Source organism: Denticeps clupeoides, chromosome 4 (genome assembly GCF_900700375.1).
Source record: "Denticeps clupeoides chromosome 4, fDenClu1.1, whole genome shotgun sequence".
Classification (NCBI taxonomy): Eukaryota; Metazoa; Chordata; class Actinopteri; order Clupeiformes; family Denticipitidae; genus Denticeps; species Denticeps clupeoides.
In genome coordinates this window covers 24,913,504-24,929,594 of record NC_041710.1, presented here as the reverse complement: position 1 = coordinate 24,929,594, position 16,091 = coordinate 24,913,504, and the positions used below count along the sequence as shown (strand labels likewise).

The 16,091-nt window shown below is 41.5% G+C and overlaps 1 protein-coding gene across 1 annotated transcript; it reads right to left on the bottom strand.

The window, feature by feature from the left end:
- Positions 1-9,192: 9,192 nt before the first annotated feature.
- On the bottom strand, positions 9,193-15,791 carry cyp4v2a (cytochrome P450, family 4, subfamily V, member 2a). The gene is made up of 11 exons (XM_028977921.1): positions 15,599-15,791; positions 15,296-15,408; positions 15,134-15,219; positions 14,706-14,896; positions 14,516-14,585; positions 13,664-13,790; positions 13,402-13,575; positions 11,118-11,220; positions 10,556-10,690; positions 9,979-10,158; positions 9,193-9,571 (listed from the first exon to the last, which is right to left on the bottom strand). The coding sequence occupies exons 1-11, from the start codon at positions 15,789-15,791 to the stop codon at positions 9,408-9,410; spliced, it is 1,536 nt and encodes a 511-aa protein (XP_028833754.1). The 3' UTR covers positions 9,193-9,407.
- Between the last annotated feature and the right edge of the window lie 300 nt (positions 15,792-16,091).

Below are 16,091 nucleotides of genomic sequence, written 5' to 3'. Positions count from 1 at the left end.
GCCTTTTTTTTCCTTCCTTGGAAATTCTGAAAGATTGCTTCCTAATATATTACTTCCTTTTGTCTTTTTTTGGAGTGGTCCTCTGCTCTTTAGAGTGTGCAGTTGCTCTGTATGTGTGTGTGTTGTAGGAAACTGTCAGTCAGAGAGCTTCATCTCAAAGGCTCTGCTTTCTACTTCTCACTTTTAAAGGTTACAAAGGTACAAAGACCACACCTGGTGTTCAGTTTGATTTAAATCAGTTTGTAAAGCAATTTGCAGAGTAACTGTACAGAGGTTTGGCCCTTCAACCCCCAATGAGCCCAAGGTGACATCGGTAGAAAAAAAACGCTTGATCAAACATTAAGACTTGAAACATTGCCCCTGGCCTTCTGATCAACTTTTAAAGCCACACTCAGTGGCACACTCAGAATAAGATCTGCATTGAATTGTCCAGAGCGGAGGCATTTTATTAATAATAAGATTTACAATGCGGGTCAAACTGAATCAATTTTTTTTTTAAATGCTTATCTGTAAGACAGGCAGAGCAAAAATGCTTTCAAATCAATTGGAATAGTGAGTGAGCGTCTGTATCACATCTGAGGGAGAAATATTCCATCGCTGTGGAGCTTTGTAGATTGAAGTGAACAAGATGGGTGGAGGATACTGAATGGAGTTCATTAAAAATCACCATAAATCAAAAAAACGCCTTCATGCGGGACTTTGTAGGCCTCAGCTGTCACAGGAGCAGGACGCATCAACGCATGCGGCCCCAGCAATGTAAATAATACTCTCCTGTCCCGCTGGAAAGGTTATTTCCTACATCTCGAAGATTGATCCACTCTTATCCTTTGACCTTCCCAGCAGTTTCTTGGGGAGTAATAAGCAAGTGTCCCCAAGAAAAAACATTGACTGTACAAATGTGTATTAAATGACAATTACCGGGTCAGCTATTGATTTTTGTGAAGAACCTCTTGCTGGGTTTGTACAAAAATGGAGTGTATGGCAGCCTTGATATTGACCGGTGATTTTTTAAAATATTCCTGTAGGGTTTCATGTGCACCTTGCCAGACTGCATGCTCACTGCACCGATAAGTGCACCTTGCAGAGCGGAAATCACACAGATAAACTGTCCCTGGTTACCTGAGTTCCCAGCAGTTGACCAAGGACCCACATTTCAGAAAATGATGATCCGAACTTTCCTGCCATGTACACACGTTCCTTTTCTTTCCCGTTCACTCCAGACGTCCCTGCTTCCGAATGTCACGATGACAGGAAGGCAAACATCAGAGGAATGGGGCAGCTTGCTTTTCGCTAAACCAACCGAGCCATTGTTGTTTCCTTGACTATTAATATTAATTGCGACGCTAAGTTAGTTTAGCAGTGGGGTGTGACGAACTCTAATAAGACTCTGCCCTTCAGGTGACTCTACGAGCGGCCTGACCATGGATCAGCACGGGAGAGGAGGAAGGGGGAAAAAATCCAATCTGCTCTTTTGCTTTTTATTGGATTCATTTAGCTGACATATGTTTCTTATCTGCAAAGGCGACAGTCAGGAAATTTTTAGTAACCTTGTGACCAAGGACTCTCTCATCTGCACATCAGCATACCAAGCGATTTATTTGATTTTAAAATATTTATGAGAATTGCTGCTGGTATTATTGTAGCCATAATAATAGCAGCATTCTGGACGCAGCCAAATTCGGGACAGTTGTTCTGTCTTGTAGGATTTGGGTGTTGCATGGTACAACACTACTACTCTTACTACAACTACTACTACAACTTCTCCTGCTGCTTCTACATCTTGTGTACCATCTACATGTGATATGCTTTAAAGTATCAGGAAAGTATCAGTGCGCCAACGCACATTAATGGACGCTAATATTGGAGTTTATGACTGTATCAGACATGATAATAATAATTATTAGTGATTTAGTATTTTAGTATTATTATATTAATATTTAGTAAATTCACCCCAGTAATGTGCGAGGGACCGAACTGTCAATGCACCTATGAGTTTTAAAAGTACGTGTGCTCTGTTGACATCCTTGTAAAGGGCTTGCAGCCAGTAATGCCCACCTTGGCTTTCACAACCCTAAAGCGAACAAAGGGTCGAAATAACATGGATGTAAGGCATTGGACTTTACTTAACTGAACCCATCCCACTCCCGTGAACTGTACGTTTTTAGACACTCTCAGTCACAGTGACTCATTACCTCCCTCTGTCCCAGTTCTGCTGCAGAATCTCCAGCCATTGTTCTGTCTATGCCCTTTCGTACCAAGGCCTGTGTTTTCAGTGCACTTGATGTGCCCTACATTGGAATTAAAAAACAGGAGTGATTTGCTCAGGCTCCTTAATTTAAAAATATCTCATTTCATCTCTCCGTCATTGTAGTGTAAAGCAGAAGCAGTGATTAGTGGCTCCCATTCAACGGTCACGGCGGTCACATCATGTTTACCGAATTTCCCAGTCACTAGAGATTTTTCCTCCCCTGGTGGAGTCTAATGTGGGGATTTGGAATTTAAAAAACTGAGTGCACTATGTTTTGTTGGTGGTGGGGAGGATTTCCTAAGATGCGATGCTCTGAAGGATTTAAGAGAGCTTAAGAACATTGTGCAGCTAACATGCCCCGTTAAATGAGTCCATCAGAGATGGAACTCTTTCTCAGTCACTGCAAAGAGAGCAATGGGGCACAAGTGGTGTGAAAAATCCCATCAGAGGCCACTCAAAGCAAGGAGAACGCTGACATACAACTTTTCCTTAGAATAATTAGTCTCACGAGTCCAATAATTAGGAGTATGAGAGGATGTAGGTGGCTTATTAGTCAATCTCACAATCAACACCCCCTGAAATTTTGTTCAGCGTGTGATGGCTGAAGATTCACTGTTTTTTTAAATAACACTCCATGTGAGCTAAAATAAAAATTAATAAAACTATGTATTTAACGATTGCCTATGCCACAGGCCAGAGCGGGCTTGACCCACTGCAGTATGGACCATGGGTTGCTACCTTACGAGGACAACTTTTTTAGCTGGTCTACCTGCTTTTTATTTGATGGTGTCACATGGTACAATTTTTACTAAAATCATGTCAAAATGTGCACACCAGCACAGTTGGTATAAAAATTAATCCATAGAAAGATAGTAGTTGGCAGCTCCATCTCAATATTCACTTATTCCATTTTTGCAATATTCACCTATTTCAGCAATTGCAAAACAACATGCATTTTACTTTGCAACAATCCATTAAAAGGCAGAACATTTTGGGAGGGACTGAATAGTACTTTTAGCATATAGCTATTCAGTTTACAGTAAAACGGTTAATGCAGCAAGTTGTGATACACTGTGCATGTTATAAGCAGCATTAAGGATTTTAGAAAAGGGTTCTGCGGGAACTCTTCTACAAGGCCAATTTCCTATGTGCATAAGTTAAAGTCTGTTGCCCTTCCATGGACCATGGACATTCAGTAACGTGTCAACTCATAAACACACACACACACTCATACCGGTACGGGCCTAACCTGCATGCCCTGCATGAGAGGAAACTGGAGTACCTGTAAGAAGTAGCTCCTGGAGAATCATGCATGCACAGAACCCAGAACTACATGCAGAGAAGGTCAGACTTAAAGCCATGGTCTTCTTGTTGCAAGGAGAATCCCTGCCCTACTCTTGCGACTCCCATGGCCCCACTGTGGATTAAGCGGTTACTGAAGGTGAGTGACTGAGAAGATAATGAGGAGAACAATGATGCACAGATAGATGCACATTGAGATTTTTTATAATGTGATTGATCTCTCTCACTGCCCCATACCCCATTATTTGCCAGGGGCCCGTGAAGGAGATCTTTTGATGAAGAAGCTGACTTTGATGTTGCAGAATTCTTAAATCCCAGGCATTATCTCTTCTGATCTTGCCTTTGCTCTTATGCGTACTCCAACCACAGATTCCACAGAAAACACCAAGTCCAATTCTGAGCACGCTCCTATCACGCTACCTACCCATTGGTATGGGGTTGATGCCATCAGTGTGTGAAAGAAAATGGAAAAATAGGAAAAATCCACCAAAAAAGTAGTGTGAAGCATGACCTACACACTCCAAACTCAGGCCACAGGCTAGCATCCACAACTTTTTTTTTCAGGATACCAGAGCTTTTCACAATTATGGTGTGACTGCTTCTCTCCCTTTTTTTTCCATTCCTCAACATCTGTTTGTGTGGAGATCCAACCCTTCCTGCAGGGACAAATAAAGCCTCGACACGTGAGAAAATTTGGAACTCAACTGATTAAAGAGGAATTAATTGATTGTTTTGGATTTGCGGCTTGGAGAAGATGGAGGTGAGAATTCCCACATGAAACGCTGGTGGCCAGTTCCCCGTCACGCCGTGTGGAAATTGAGGGCACAGCCCACATTTCTGGCAATTTAGCGGTGAGATTAACTTTCGGTCGACTTCAAAGGCAGCCAATCACATGTTGCTCAGGTGCCTTAAGCCACCAAGGTGTGCGTCCTCCAAGCCGTGTCGAGACACTTCCTATGTGCGTCTGCTCTGCCACCCTCACCAAAGACAGGAGGTCAAGAGAAGGAGATTGAATTTCCCCGGACGCCCAGTTGGTTGTTTAATAAGAGCTGCGCTGAGTGGTTCCCACAAGAACGCATGTGGGTTAATGGTTGTAGGTGAGCGGTGGACCGTGTCAGGATGCATGTCGCTTCTCCTCCTTACTCATCAGGAGCAGAGATCTCTGTGTCAGCACATCGAAGGCCAGATCCTCCCGATGAGCACTGACCGCTTCAACATGGCAAGGCAGTTGTGCAATAGCACCTTCTTCAGTATATTCACAAACTGATCCCTGTTTTTTTTTCACACTAACATCACTAGGGGATGTTCAAGATGTTCACAAGTCCACGTCAAGTCTCTAATGACAAAAATTCTACTGACCATTCTCTCATTGGATGCATGCCAGCTTAGATCAATTGCATAATAAATCAACGAAGCACACAATATACCATTCAATTACGACGTTTATATTGAAAATGAAGTGATTGTCATTGTGATACACTGCAGCACAGCACACGATGTACACATCGAAATGTGTCCTCTGCTTTCAACCATCACCCTTGGTGAGCAGTGCACTTAGATTATGTACTTTTATTAATCATTTTTACTGTATTTGCTGTTTCAAGGTGTTTCAGGTTTTTGCGACTTAAGTGGAGACTCAAGTGATGGAAAAGTCCGATTTTACTGGTTCTGATACTGATTTCCTAACAAATAATGACAGGGGTTTTAAAAGAGATGAAGTACATTCAGCAAACAGATACATGAGGTACGGTAACATCAGAAAGCAACAGTTTTCTCTTGTGTGTAAGAAAACAGCAGTGGTGGACAGTACCATCTTTGATCTTCCACTTGAGAAATGTACGAATGTATCTACCTTAAAATGTAAGATAAGTAATTTATGTATTATTTATTATGCCTGTTATGTCCTGCTATTATTTATTATGTCCTGCTAATAGGACCACTCATTTCCAAATACAATTACATTTACGGCATTTAACAGATGCTCTTCTTCAGTGCTTTGTTGTTCATATTTGGTCTTCATTCCTGATTGAAAAAGGCTGATTTACTTATAACATGTTTGTATCTCATGTCTTATGTTGTAATTTAATAGTAAATGAGAGAAGTCACTTGTCTAATCACCTTTCAAATTAAATAATTGTGTCATCCAAGACAGACAGTTTCCCTGTTTGCATGCGTGAGAATTAAGACATTTTTTAATGAGAATGGTAAATATCTCTGCCACAAGCATGCTTACCATGTGTTTTGTCAGGCCTCTAGCCTTTGTTCACCATCGTTCATCTTCTGATCTACAACCCCACTTAATGTTGCGCTCTCCTGGATCGGTGCATGTATAAAAGTCTCACACTGTATCACTTTTTATGTGTATAAAATGAAAAACCATCAGGCTACATCTCTTTTACTTACATCTCTTTTTTTATGTTTACTTTCACATTTATGTCATGGCTCTACTGACCTGTTACCTTGGCTGTGATTCAGGGTTGGCAGCCTTAAATGAGAACGGTCAGATAGAAAAAAAGCATGCACGAAGTGATGAACTCCTGAATGAACTTGCCAGGGTCTCTCACAATGTTCGAGGTTTCACCAAGATGGAGAGTCCAGCATCATTCAGACACACATTCATGGCTTGAGGTTTTTATAATGACAACCTAACAAATACTTATTGCATATTGGAATGGTTATGGTGCTGCTCCATTCATTGACGTTTGTGGGAATTGTCAGGAGAGGGTTCTCAGAAACGAGCAGGTACTGGGGGAGGGCAGAAGCCCACTAATTACAGGCATGCATGTGGCATAGAAGCAGCAGAGCAAGGGGAGTCTGTCCACTGGAGAATCTATTGGTTCTAAGAAACTCAGGAAGCAGACAGACCCACTTTGCCAACTTGTCTTAAAGCAACTCCGACACCCCGTGCATGCTCACAAAGAAGCAAAATGGGACCAAACCAATCAATCTTTTCCAATTAAAGGCAATTTGCCATATTTGGCTCTTTGAAGTTTAATTAGGATGAGTTGGTGAATCTCTTATTAAAATCTATGGAAGAATTAATATTTTGTTTCATTGATCATCAGTATAATGTCTTTTAAAAGAAAAATCTTCCCAAACAACCAAAACAACTAGCATGAGAGCCAAGAAGGACTCAAACAACAGTGAGATAAAAGAATTAATATCATAAATGCCCCACTTATCTCTGGATGTGTTTATGTGAGAGAGCGGGAGAGAGAGAGTGTGTGTTTCTCCATCTGTCACAGGGGCTTACCTTGGGGAATCCACATTCGATAAAAATAGCCGTGTCACTCTGGGTCCGACAGCGTGCCGTAACAAGGGCATCTACTGGACGTGCGGTAAAAGGAGTGGGTGTGCGGCCACTGGACCGGTGGCCTGAAATTTCACTCGCTAACACGTAGTCCAGTCCGCAGCTTCTGTCACATCGCATCAGCACCGGAACCCTGCCCCCAGTGCTCCAGACACAACTGATTCGCTTTGCGTTGACTGTTGCACGTGTGCTTTGCCTGCTTACAAGAAAAAGTACTATAAAATCAGACAGGTTTTGCAGATTTTTTTTTACATTATTGAATATATGTTCGGTGAAGAGGCCTAAAGGCCGGAACTTTTTTTTCTCTCATCATTAAGGTTCTGTTAGTCAAACTAGAAATAATGCCAGAAAATGGTGGTTTCTTCGTAGAACATACCTGATGCGAGGATGGAATTCAGAAACAAATAGGTTAATTCTTTCAAAAAACATTTTTTTGGTTTAACATTCAGGCTTTTTCACACTAGGTAGTTATGTTTAAATACTAAATATATAATTGTATTCAGTGATGTATTCCATTACATGAAATCATTAAAAATATGTTTTAAATCCATGTGTAAATGAGTTCATTAAATATTGTCTGATTTCTTTTTCCTCTGTCTTGTGAAATATAACATTGATTGAATACAGATATTTCCCCTTTTTTGTATGCATCACTGTTACATGCAATCCATTACATCTCAATCCCTGATCAGGATTATTGTTCTAGTGACACATATCACCACACATACAGTATGTGTTCTTTATGTGTTCATAAACGTAAAGAAGATGAATAATAAGTCTCGGAAGAGACCTGGGCCCGATAGCACAGCACTTACATAGAACATAATGCAATTCATTAATGTAATTCTTTGTTATGCAATGTGTATTTTGCCTTTTTCTGACAATTTTATCTCCGGGTTTAAAAAAAGGTTGATGAGATATGAATAAGGAGCACTGGCGCCCCACGGTGTTCTATTGTGGTCATTGCGTCGGTGTCATATCCAACGATTCTTTTAAGTGAAGTGATTGTCATTGTGATACACAGCAGCACAGAGAGTGCTTCAGAGAGTGTTTAGGCACTGCTCAGTAAAATTGAGATCTTTTGGGCTGCCAGCACTGTCCTTACCCTCATATTTTCCTTAACCTCCTATATTTCTTGTAAACACCTTTAAGGATTTCATATCTATTTTCCTATTCACCCATGCTTGGCCAAGTTTCAAACGGAGCACAAATCGAGTTGGCAGTGGAGAGAATGATGTTGCTGTTGGCTTGAGGGTGTCAATTTCGATCGCTTCGTGCTCATTCATTACTACCCCAGGTCCAGACTCCATTTCGGCACCCGGTCAAAACACTGCTCGGGATATCTGTATTTTTAGGACTGCTTAATAGATTTAGGACTGTCTGGCAGGTGGAGTGGGTGATGTGACAGTGAGTGCCTTGTTGCTTGTCAGCTTTGCAAACTCGCCTAAATAACTCGGGTGGAGCAACTCCGATTAATATTCCCCTGACTCCTGGAGGATTCAATTTGAGAAAATAAAGTGCGCAGAGGGTCGAGCTCTAATTTAATTTGCGATTTACTTCGACATTGCTGCAAGCTGCAAGGCAAACATATTATTATGCTTACTTAGAAAAGAAAATCAGTGAACCAAAGAGAGGGGAAAGACTTAAATGATGAATAAGCAGAGATTGGGAGCTCAGTTTAGGACTCAGAAAGAAAATGCCTCATTATTTCTAAAAAATATAATCACATTTACCACGAATTTTAATGTAACTGAAATTCGGCATTTCAAGAAAACAAGAAAAAGTTCAGCTCATAAATAATTACGACCTCCATTATAAAGTATAATATCGACCCAGCTACAACACAAGCGCAATCAACAGTGTCAAACATCATTTTCATGCAGTTCAGGCCCAAAATCATAAAATGTCCAATTTAGAGTAACTATATAGTATAAATGAATCCTCCACACCACTGAAGAAGCGTGCCGCTCACTTGGGTTCATATTATAGGCGTAATTCAGGAAAGCGCAGACAACACACTGCATTTGAATAATGTTGCCGATTAACTGATTCTTGCTTTATTTGATTTATTAATCCTCCCTTTGTACATCACATGCCAGATAAATGCTTCCACTTTTTGTTTGCACATTTCAGTAATTGTACAGTAAGTGTAATTATGTAATTTAAATTATCTCTACAGCTATATTTGTATTTCTCAGGAATTCACAAACACAGATTTTAACCCATAAGCATCTGTGTTAAAATATGCTAACTGTGCGTCACATATAAGAGTGCTCAGTTTGTGTGTGTGTGTGTGTGTGTGTGTGTGTGTGTGTGTGTGTGTGTGTCTGTGTGTGTGTTTTAGCTCAGCAGGAGGCTGTTAGAATCTATCAAAGAAGTGCTGTTTCTAACCGTGAAGAAGATGGCTGATTATGGCCGACTGGAGCGCTGCAAACCAAAAAAAAGTGGTCGGCACTCTGGCCTCCGTCATGTCGAGTTCAGCTTAGTTTATGTTGTAGTCTCTGAGAGGTTGCTGTGTTTTGTGGTGAGGCTCTGTGTGTTTTTTGTCTAGCGCTTCCTCTTTTCCAGCTTTATCCAGATGCCTTTCTCCGGTCGTAGGATCAGCTCTCCCAGGGGCCTCAGGTCTTCTCGCTTCTGACAGGCCTCAATGTTGAAGTAGCGCAGAATGGAGGCCAGCACCACCTTCTCCTCCATTACAGCGAATCTCTGGCCTGTGAAACACAAACAAAAAATCCATAGTAAAACTTTTGTTAATTGATTGTTAGAAAACCCTTTTTCAGTTATCTTAGCGCAGCTTAAAACGCTCTTCTGCAAACTAGTTGAGAATCCGGTCAATCGGAAAATGTGGGTTTGGTTAAAACGTTTGTCAGTGATCCTTTGTAGTTCTTTAAACGTATGCCGTTTTCATGTGTTTTATGGAAAATTATGGAGATAAAACTAGCCTATCTAACACTGTAATGGGGTTTAGCTCAGTGCAGAGTTGCTCCAGTACTATGATTTATGAACTTTATTTTTTTTCTGCCAGCAGGGAATCCATTAATCTGAAAACAAAAGGGTATCGATGAGTCTGTCTATGTCATGCCGATGGTCTCAGGCGACCGACTATCGGAATTCTCACCAATGCAGTTCCGCAGGCCAGCTGAGAAGGGAATGAAGGCGTACGGGTGGCGCCCCACGCAGTTCTCAGGCAGGAAGCGTTCCGGCCGAAATTCCTCAGGGTCGAGGAAGATGCGAGGATCGCGATGGAGGGCATACGTGATGATGATAGCATTGGCTCCTTTCGGCACTTTAAAACCATCTGTAGAGATAACCTTACGTTTAGATTTACAATATATGCCATCCTTTACACATCAGTCTATTCATCAGTATCATCCGCTGAATCATCTATGGTAGGTTAGACTGAAATTTTATTGTTTATCTCCATTCATATTTTTCAGAGCGATGCAGATTCTTCTGGGCTATGTGCAGATATGACAGCAGAGAATCTATAACAGGGACCAGTGAACTTGTTCTGGCAGGTTGTGGTGGCCTGACTGATGGCTTTTGTCATTTTTTTGTTTTTCTGTATGAACAATAGGCACATTTTTATTTATTTATTATTTGATGCCTCACACCTCCAGACGTGTGGCACCCAGCCTCCTGACTTTACAGCGACTGAGCACATCAGCCCCCAGACAGCGCCCGCAGTGACTCACTGATGTAGCAGTCCTCGCAGAGGCTTCGGGCGAAGAACGGCACGGAGGGGAAGAGCCGCAGGGACTCTTTAATGACACACTCCAAGTAGCGCAGCTTCTTCAGGTCCTCTGTGTTAATGGGCCGATCCGACTCACCTAGAGGGCCATTTAGAGTACTTTTTGACACCAACATCAGCCTCAGCTGCACCACGCTGCTTATTTATAGTCACACTGCCAGCACACTGCGTTAAAGCCCTGGTTTATACCTGAGCAGCGATGCAAGTGTGTAAAAACCTATTCAAATAAGAAATCTGATTTTCTACGTGATTGGTATGGAGCAATGCAGAAGTGCTTTAAAAAGGAAGCAGCTTGGGATGTTAATATTGTAGGAGGAACTGCTATTTCCCTGAACAATATAGGGAACAAAAAAAAAGAAAAAAGCCAAAGCATTATCACTGTACAAAAAACAGCCTTCAGAAGTGTCACATGTTTAAAATGTCTATTAAATGAATGAAAAGAAACATTTAAGAAATGTGTATTAAACTGTGTATGCCTGTGCATGTGCTCATTTGTTTGTCTTTACCAAACACCTCCTGCAGTTCCTGCTGTACTTTGCGCTGTACTTCTGGATGGGCACCAAGCAGATGGATGGCCCAGTTCATTGAGGCTGCTGTAGTGTCATGACCCTGCCAGATAAGAGAAATTCATTTATTCACTCATTCATGCAATCCTGTCTGAATTCATTTAAATGTCTGCATCGGTTGTTCATTTGTTCATTGAGACTCACAGTGCAACTGTTGTGCACAACAATCTAATCCACTGTACACTTGCCTTATGCATTATGATTTTCTGTAGGCAGATCGGTGTCTGTGTCATCAGACTCTGAATATAGCCAACGACCCTTGGGCATCAGAGAGTCAACTAAACGGACTAATATCCATATTCTAGATCTTTCAATTCTGACAAACTCTGCACAATAGAACCCAAACCCACTGCAGCCACAAAATAAAATAAAAAAACAAAAAAGAACGCAAACAAACTGTGAGGCGAGTAACATAAAGTTAGGAAGAGAAAAAAACACGAATGTACGCCTGATCCATGTTAATGTCGCAGCAACCATGGGGTACTGTTGATCTGCTTTTAAGGAGTCCTGAGCAATCGTGCCTAATTGTCTTAAAATCAGATTACTCGGGAATCCTTAATTAGGTACCTCGGCCATTGGGCGTTACATTGTCAGTTTCAGATGGACACACATTTACAAGCGTTTACCAAGTCCAAACCATGCAAATAACTCTATGTGTTCAGACAACATGTGATTACCAGACAAAAACATCCACTTCGACGATGTAGGACTGGGTTTTGGGCCTCTGTAAACCCAAAAGAATTTTTCTTGATGTAGCACATGGGGAATGTTTGCTAATAACATCTGTATCTTGGAGAACATGAATGAGCTATTTGGTTGGTGTGTTACTGTTTCTGAAACCCAAAAGACAAATTTCTGTTTTGTTTCCTGTAAAGTTTAAAGGAGCCCATAATAATTCTTAATTTCTAATAAGTATTTAAGTGTACTGACCATAGATATATAGACTAGATGTTTCATTGCAGCATGCGTCAATAGTGCTGCCATATTTGGATGGGGTTCCAAGATCATTCAACAACACTTCCGGTTGAATAATATTGAAGGACTTTTACCCTGCATATAGCTGTTATAACGAGTAAACAAAGAATCAATGCATAACCTTTCATAAATAAGATTTGATTTTATCTTGTGTATTACGAAATTTTGTCTTGGGCAAATATTCTTATTCATGTTACAGACCAGAGCATCTGTCTTCCCACCCCCACCACACAGGAAAGACACAGCCTCTGTACTGACACCTGAATATAATGCAGTTTATTGTCGATAGCTCTTGACAAATCTCTACAAAATGCCTCTGTGTATGGACCTGCCCTGTCTTTAGTTGTATTTGCATTGTTCTGCATGAAGTAGGAGTGTAGTTTAAGTTTATTTTGAATAAAAAAATAATAAATGTAATAATCTCTATCATTTTATTTGAGCCTTATCAGGGCTCTTAGTTTGTAAACTCAATATTCTATAGAAATCGAACGATAATTGCTGGTGTCTTCCTCTTGTAAGTCGCTTTGGGTAAAAGCGTCTGCTTAATAAAGTAAAGTAAAGTAAAGTATTTGCAGCTCGGTTGTAAATGAATGTCTGACATTAAACAAAATAAGAAAATTGCTTCTGTTTATGGTCCTTTAATTTTGTATTCCTATTCCACCTTGGTCCTAATGGACGTTCATTCATTTAAAAGGAGCTCGTCCCATGAGGACGAACGGGATTCATTCGCTCCCATAGATGGTCCCATTCAACGCGACTTCTGTTGTACATAACTATGGTACTAACAAGCAATTCAATTCAGATCTGTCCATTCTGGCAACACTGTAATCTGTTATAGCTTTCAGATAATTCAAGAATTATGATTGATAAAGTACTGAATCACATTTGTCCCCAACTTTCATTGCTCTCTGTGCCTAATTAATTCACATTCCTCTTTTGATTTTACCTTTATCTCATATGTTGCTAAGAAACCGTAAGCTATAAATTAAATGCCTTAAAAGTGTTGTTTGTGTTTTGTGATTTCTCATGATTCTTGTCAAGAAATCACCTACCAGTTTTGTTCATGAATCTGGCCTCTCCTTTGTGAAGCCCCTTTGACTTTCCTTGCTATTTTTCCATTCCCTATAAAGTCTTGTGTTTGTATGTACACCTGAACACTCAACAGCCAGCTCAGCTAAATGTCAGCCCAAAATGTCAAACCACAAGTGCCTAATAAGGGCCGTGGAGCCAAGACCGTGTGACTCCTGACCTCAAACATGAAGGTGTCCACTTCCTCCTGGATGTCTTTGTGTGTGAGCTTGTTCCCATCCTCATCTGTAGTCTTCAGCAGCATGTCGAGGAACGCCCTTCTCTTCCTCATGCCCTGGTCTGACTCGCTGTCTGACTCGATGTAAGCGATGTACTCCGCCCGTTCGTAGATCACCTGCGTGACAGTTAAAAGCTTCAGGTACTGTTTGGTCACAGGTCCAGCCTGGGAGCATTTGACAGGAAGTGATGTCAGCCCCACTTACACTCTCAGTGAAGGAATGAAGGATCTTCAGGCACCTGTCATGCTCCCTGCCTTCCCCAAAGAATTTATATACAAAGTCCGGCCAGTACCAGGGCATCCTCTGTCTCCGTGTGATGATGTCACTCATTCTATGTCACAAACGAGCATAAAACAATAATAATCCATGAACAACAAATAGTTTGGAGGCTAATGAATCGTATGTTGCTATTGATCAATTGAAATCATTTATTACAGACATACGTTTGCAGGATAATTCTATATTCAGCTAAATTTGAATTGAATGATGCACCTGACAGTCAATCTCGTTCCTATCACTTGTCATTATTTCAGCTCTAGATTTTATTATCAACTGTAGGGCCTGTCAAAGCCCATTGAGACATACTGTATGTGATTTATATCACATATATATAAGAAATAAATGTTGTTGTTGTTGTTGTTGTAATATTATGTGTTTGGAGACCAATCTCTGAACAGCCTTTGAATATTCCTTATCTACTGCATAGTGTCACTCTGGAATGGTTTCCTTGCTTTCCCATCCTGCTATTGATTAATTTACCATACAATCAGGCTGCAGCTTACTCATTGCACTTCGAACTATGTCCTTATGTCTCATAGGATGGGAACAAACTGAATGTGGTCTACAAATAACAGGAACTCTAAATATAAAGTTCTGACTAGGGCAATATCGTACAGGCCAGAACAAACAGAGCCTGGGTGATACAGAGCCATGTGCTCCCACACTGCCTGCCGTCAAAGGCATTTCCTGTAACAAGTGCCATTTTGTGCCATTGTCTCATCCTGATGCCTGATTTATTTATACCTGGGGCCAAGAATGCTCCAGGAAGGCTCTTACCTGTACACACTGCGTACATATTCTGAGTCATAGTTGCTCTGGGCGTAGATCCGCTTCCCCATTGCTGTCTCTGGAGCAGACACAAGGGGGAAAGCATCAAAATAGAGAGCTTGTGACATCTGCCCTGTTAACCCCGGAAATTGGATGGAAGCACGTACGGGTAAAAAGTTGACATGCACTCAGCGCTCACCGCATATGATGTCCAGCGCACACAGGGTGATGTGGTTGAAGCAGTTGAAGGGCCCTTTACCCACCTGCTTCTCCAGCTTTTCCACCAGCACCTCGGCCTGCTCATTCATCACCTCCAAAAACTCGGTCAGGATGGAGAAGTGGAAAGTGGGGGTCAGCATCTTACGCCTCTGACGCCACTTATTGCCGGTGCTACGCCCCGTGGAGAGAGAGCGAATGAAGAATTGAATGAGAAGCCTGGCTAATGGAGTGTGGTGTCTGTCAAGGCTGCGCTCAATTTCCTCTGTCTTTCAGCAAAAAAGAAATAAAACATGTACCAGCTACAAGTTCATGCAACTTGCTTCAAAACCCGTGCTTCTCCAGACAGACTGAGCCTGCGTTTAGGAGAGCTCCGGATAAGAGTGTCAGATAAATGATAAATGCAAATACCTTGTCAACAGGCCTGTCCCAAGCCATGGGTGTAGGAATTTGTAAGCGTAGGCCTTGTCTATGTGAACAGGGTTGTTCAAGATAGTCTGGATGAAACACATAGTCACTTCCTATGAATTGCATAGACAGACAGACCGATAGAATAAAAGGCTTGCCAAATACCTCAATTGTCTCAGCGTGGAACAAAATAATAAATGGCACTGGACCAATCCATAGCTTAAACAGTGGCAAGTCCCGAAATTCATTTGTGTAACCAACTAGCTGGCAAAAGAAATCTGCACAGAAAAATACATAAATAAAATAACAGCAATAACCAAACACCTGACATTTTTCTTTGGCTGCAGACGTGTAACAGAGGAACTGAACACCTATTGCTGGAACCCAAAGAGCTCTTCTACAGCCACTTCAAATGTCCATTGCAATAAATCTATTAGCCCAGCACACCTCATGCTCCCTCTCTCTCACCCCCAGCGTTGGATTTAAACTGCAGAGCATTGCCGATCAGCGGGTACGTGCCCTCGATCCCAGGGATCGGCTTCATCTCTTTCCAGGTGTGAAGATGTCGGCCGAGCAGCTGGTACATGACACAGGTGAGCAGGGCAATGAAGGTGGCTGCTGCCAGCAGGCCGGCCATGTAGGCCCCCAAAATGATCTCCATCTCAGTGATCTCAGGCGAACTGGGGGAACTGGAAGAGCAAGATGCGTGTTCAGCACCCTGAGATGTTCATCAGTTGTCTGACCCGTGAATCATTTTGCTTTTTTTTTATCTAATCTGGACTTTAGACCACCATGTTCACCCACCTTAACCTTGGCTTTCAACAAATATTAGCTAGCAAGCAGAGGTCTGATACCAGCGAATAAATGGAACAAAGCTGCCTGATGGTTTAAGTGTGACGTTTTCTGTTTTAAATTGTGCAGAAACCATGGTTTTCCATCCTCTTCCCACTGTACATTTACA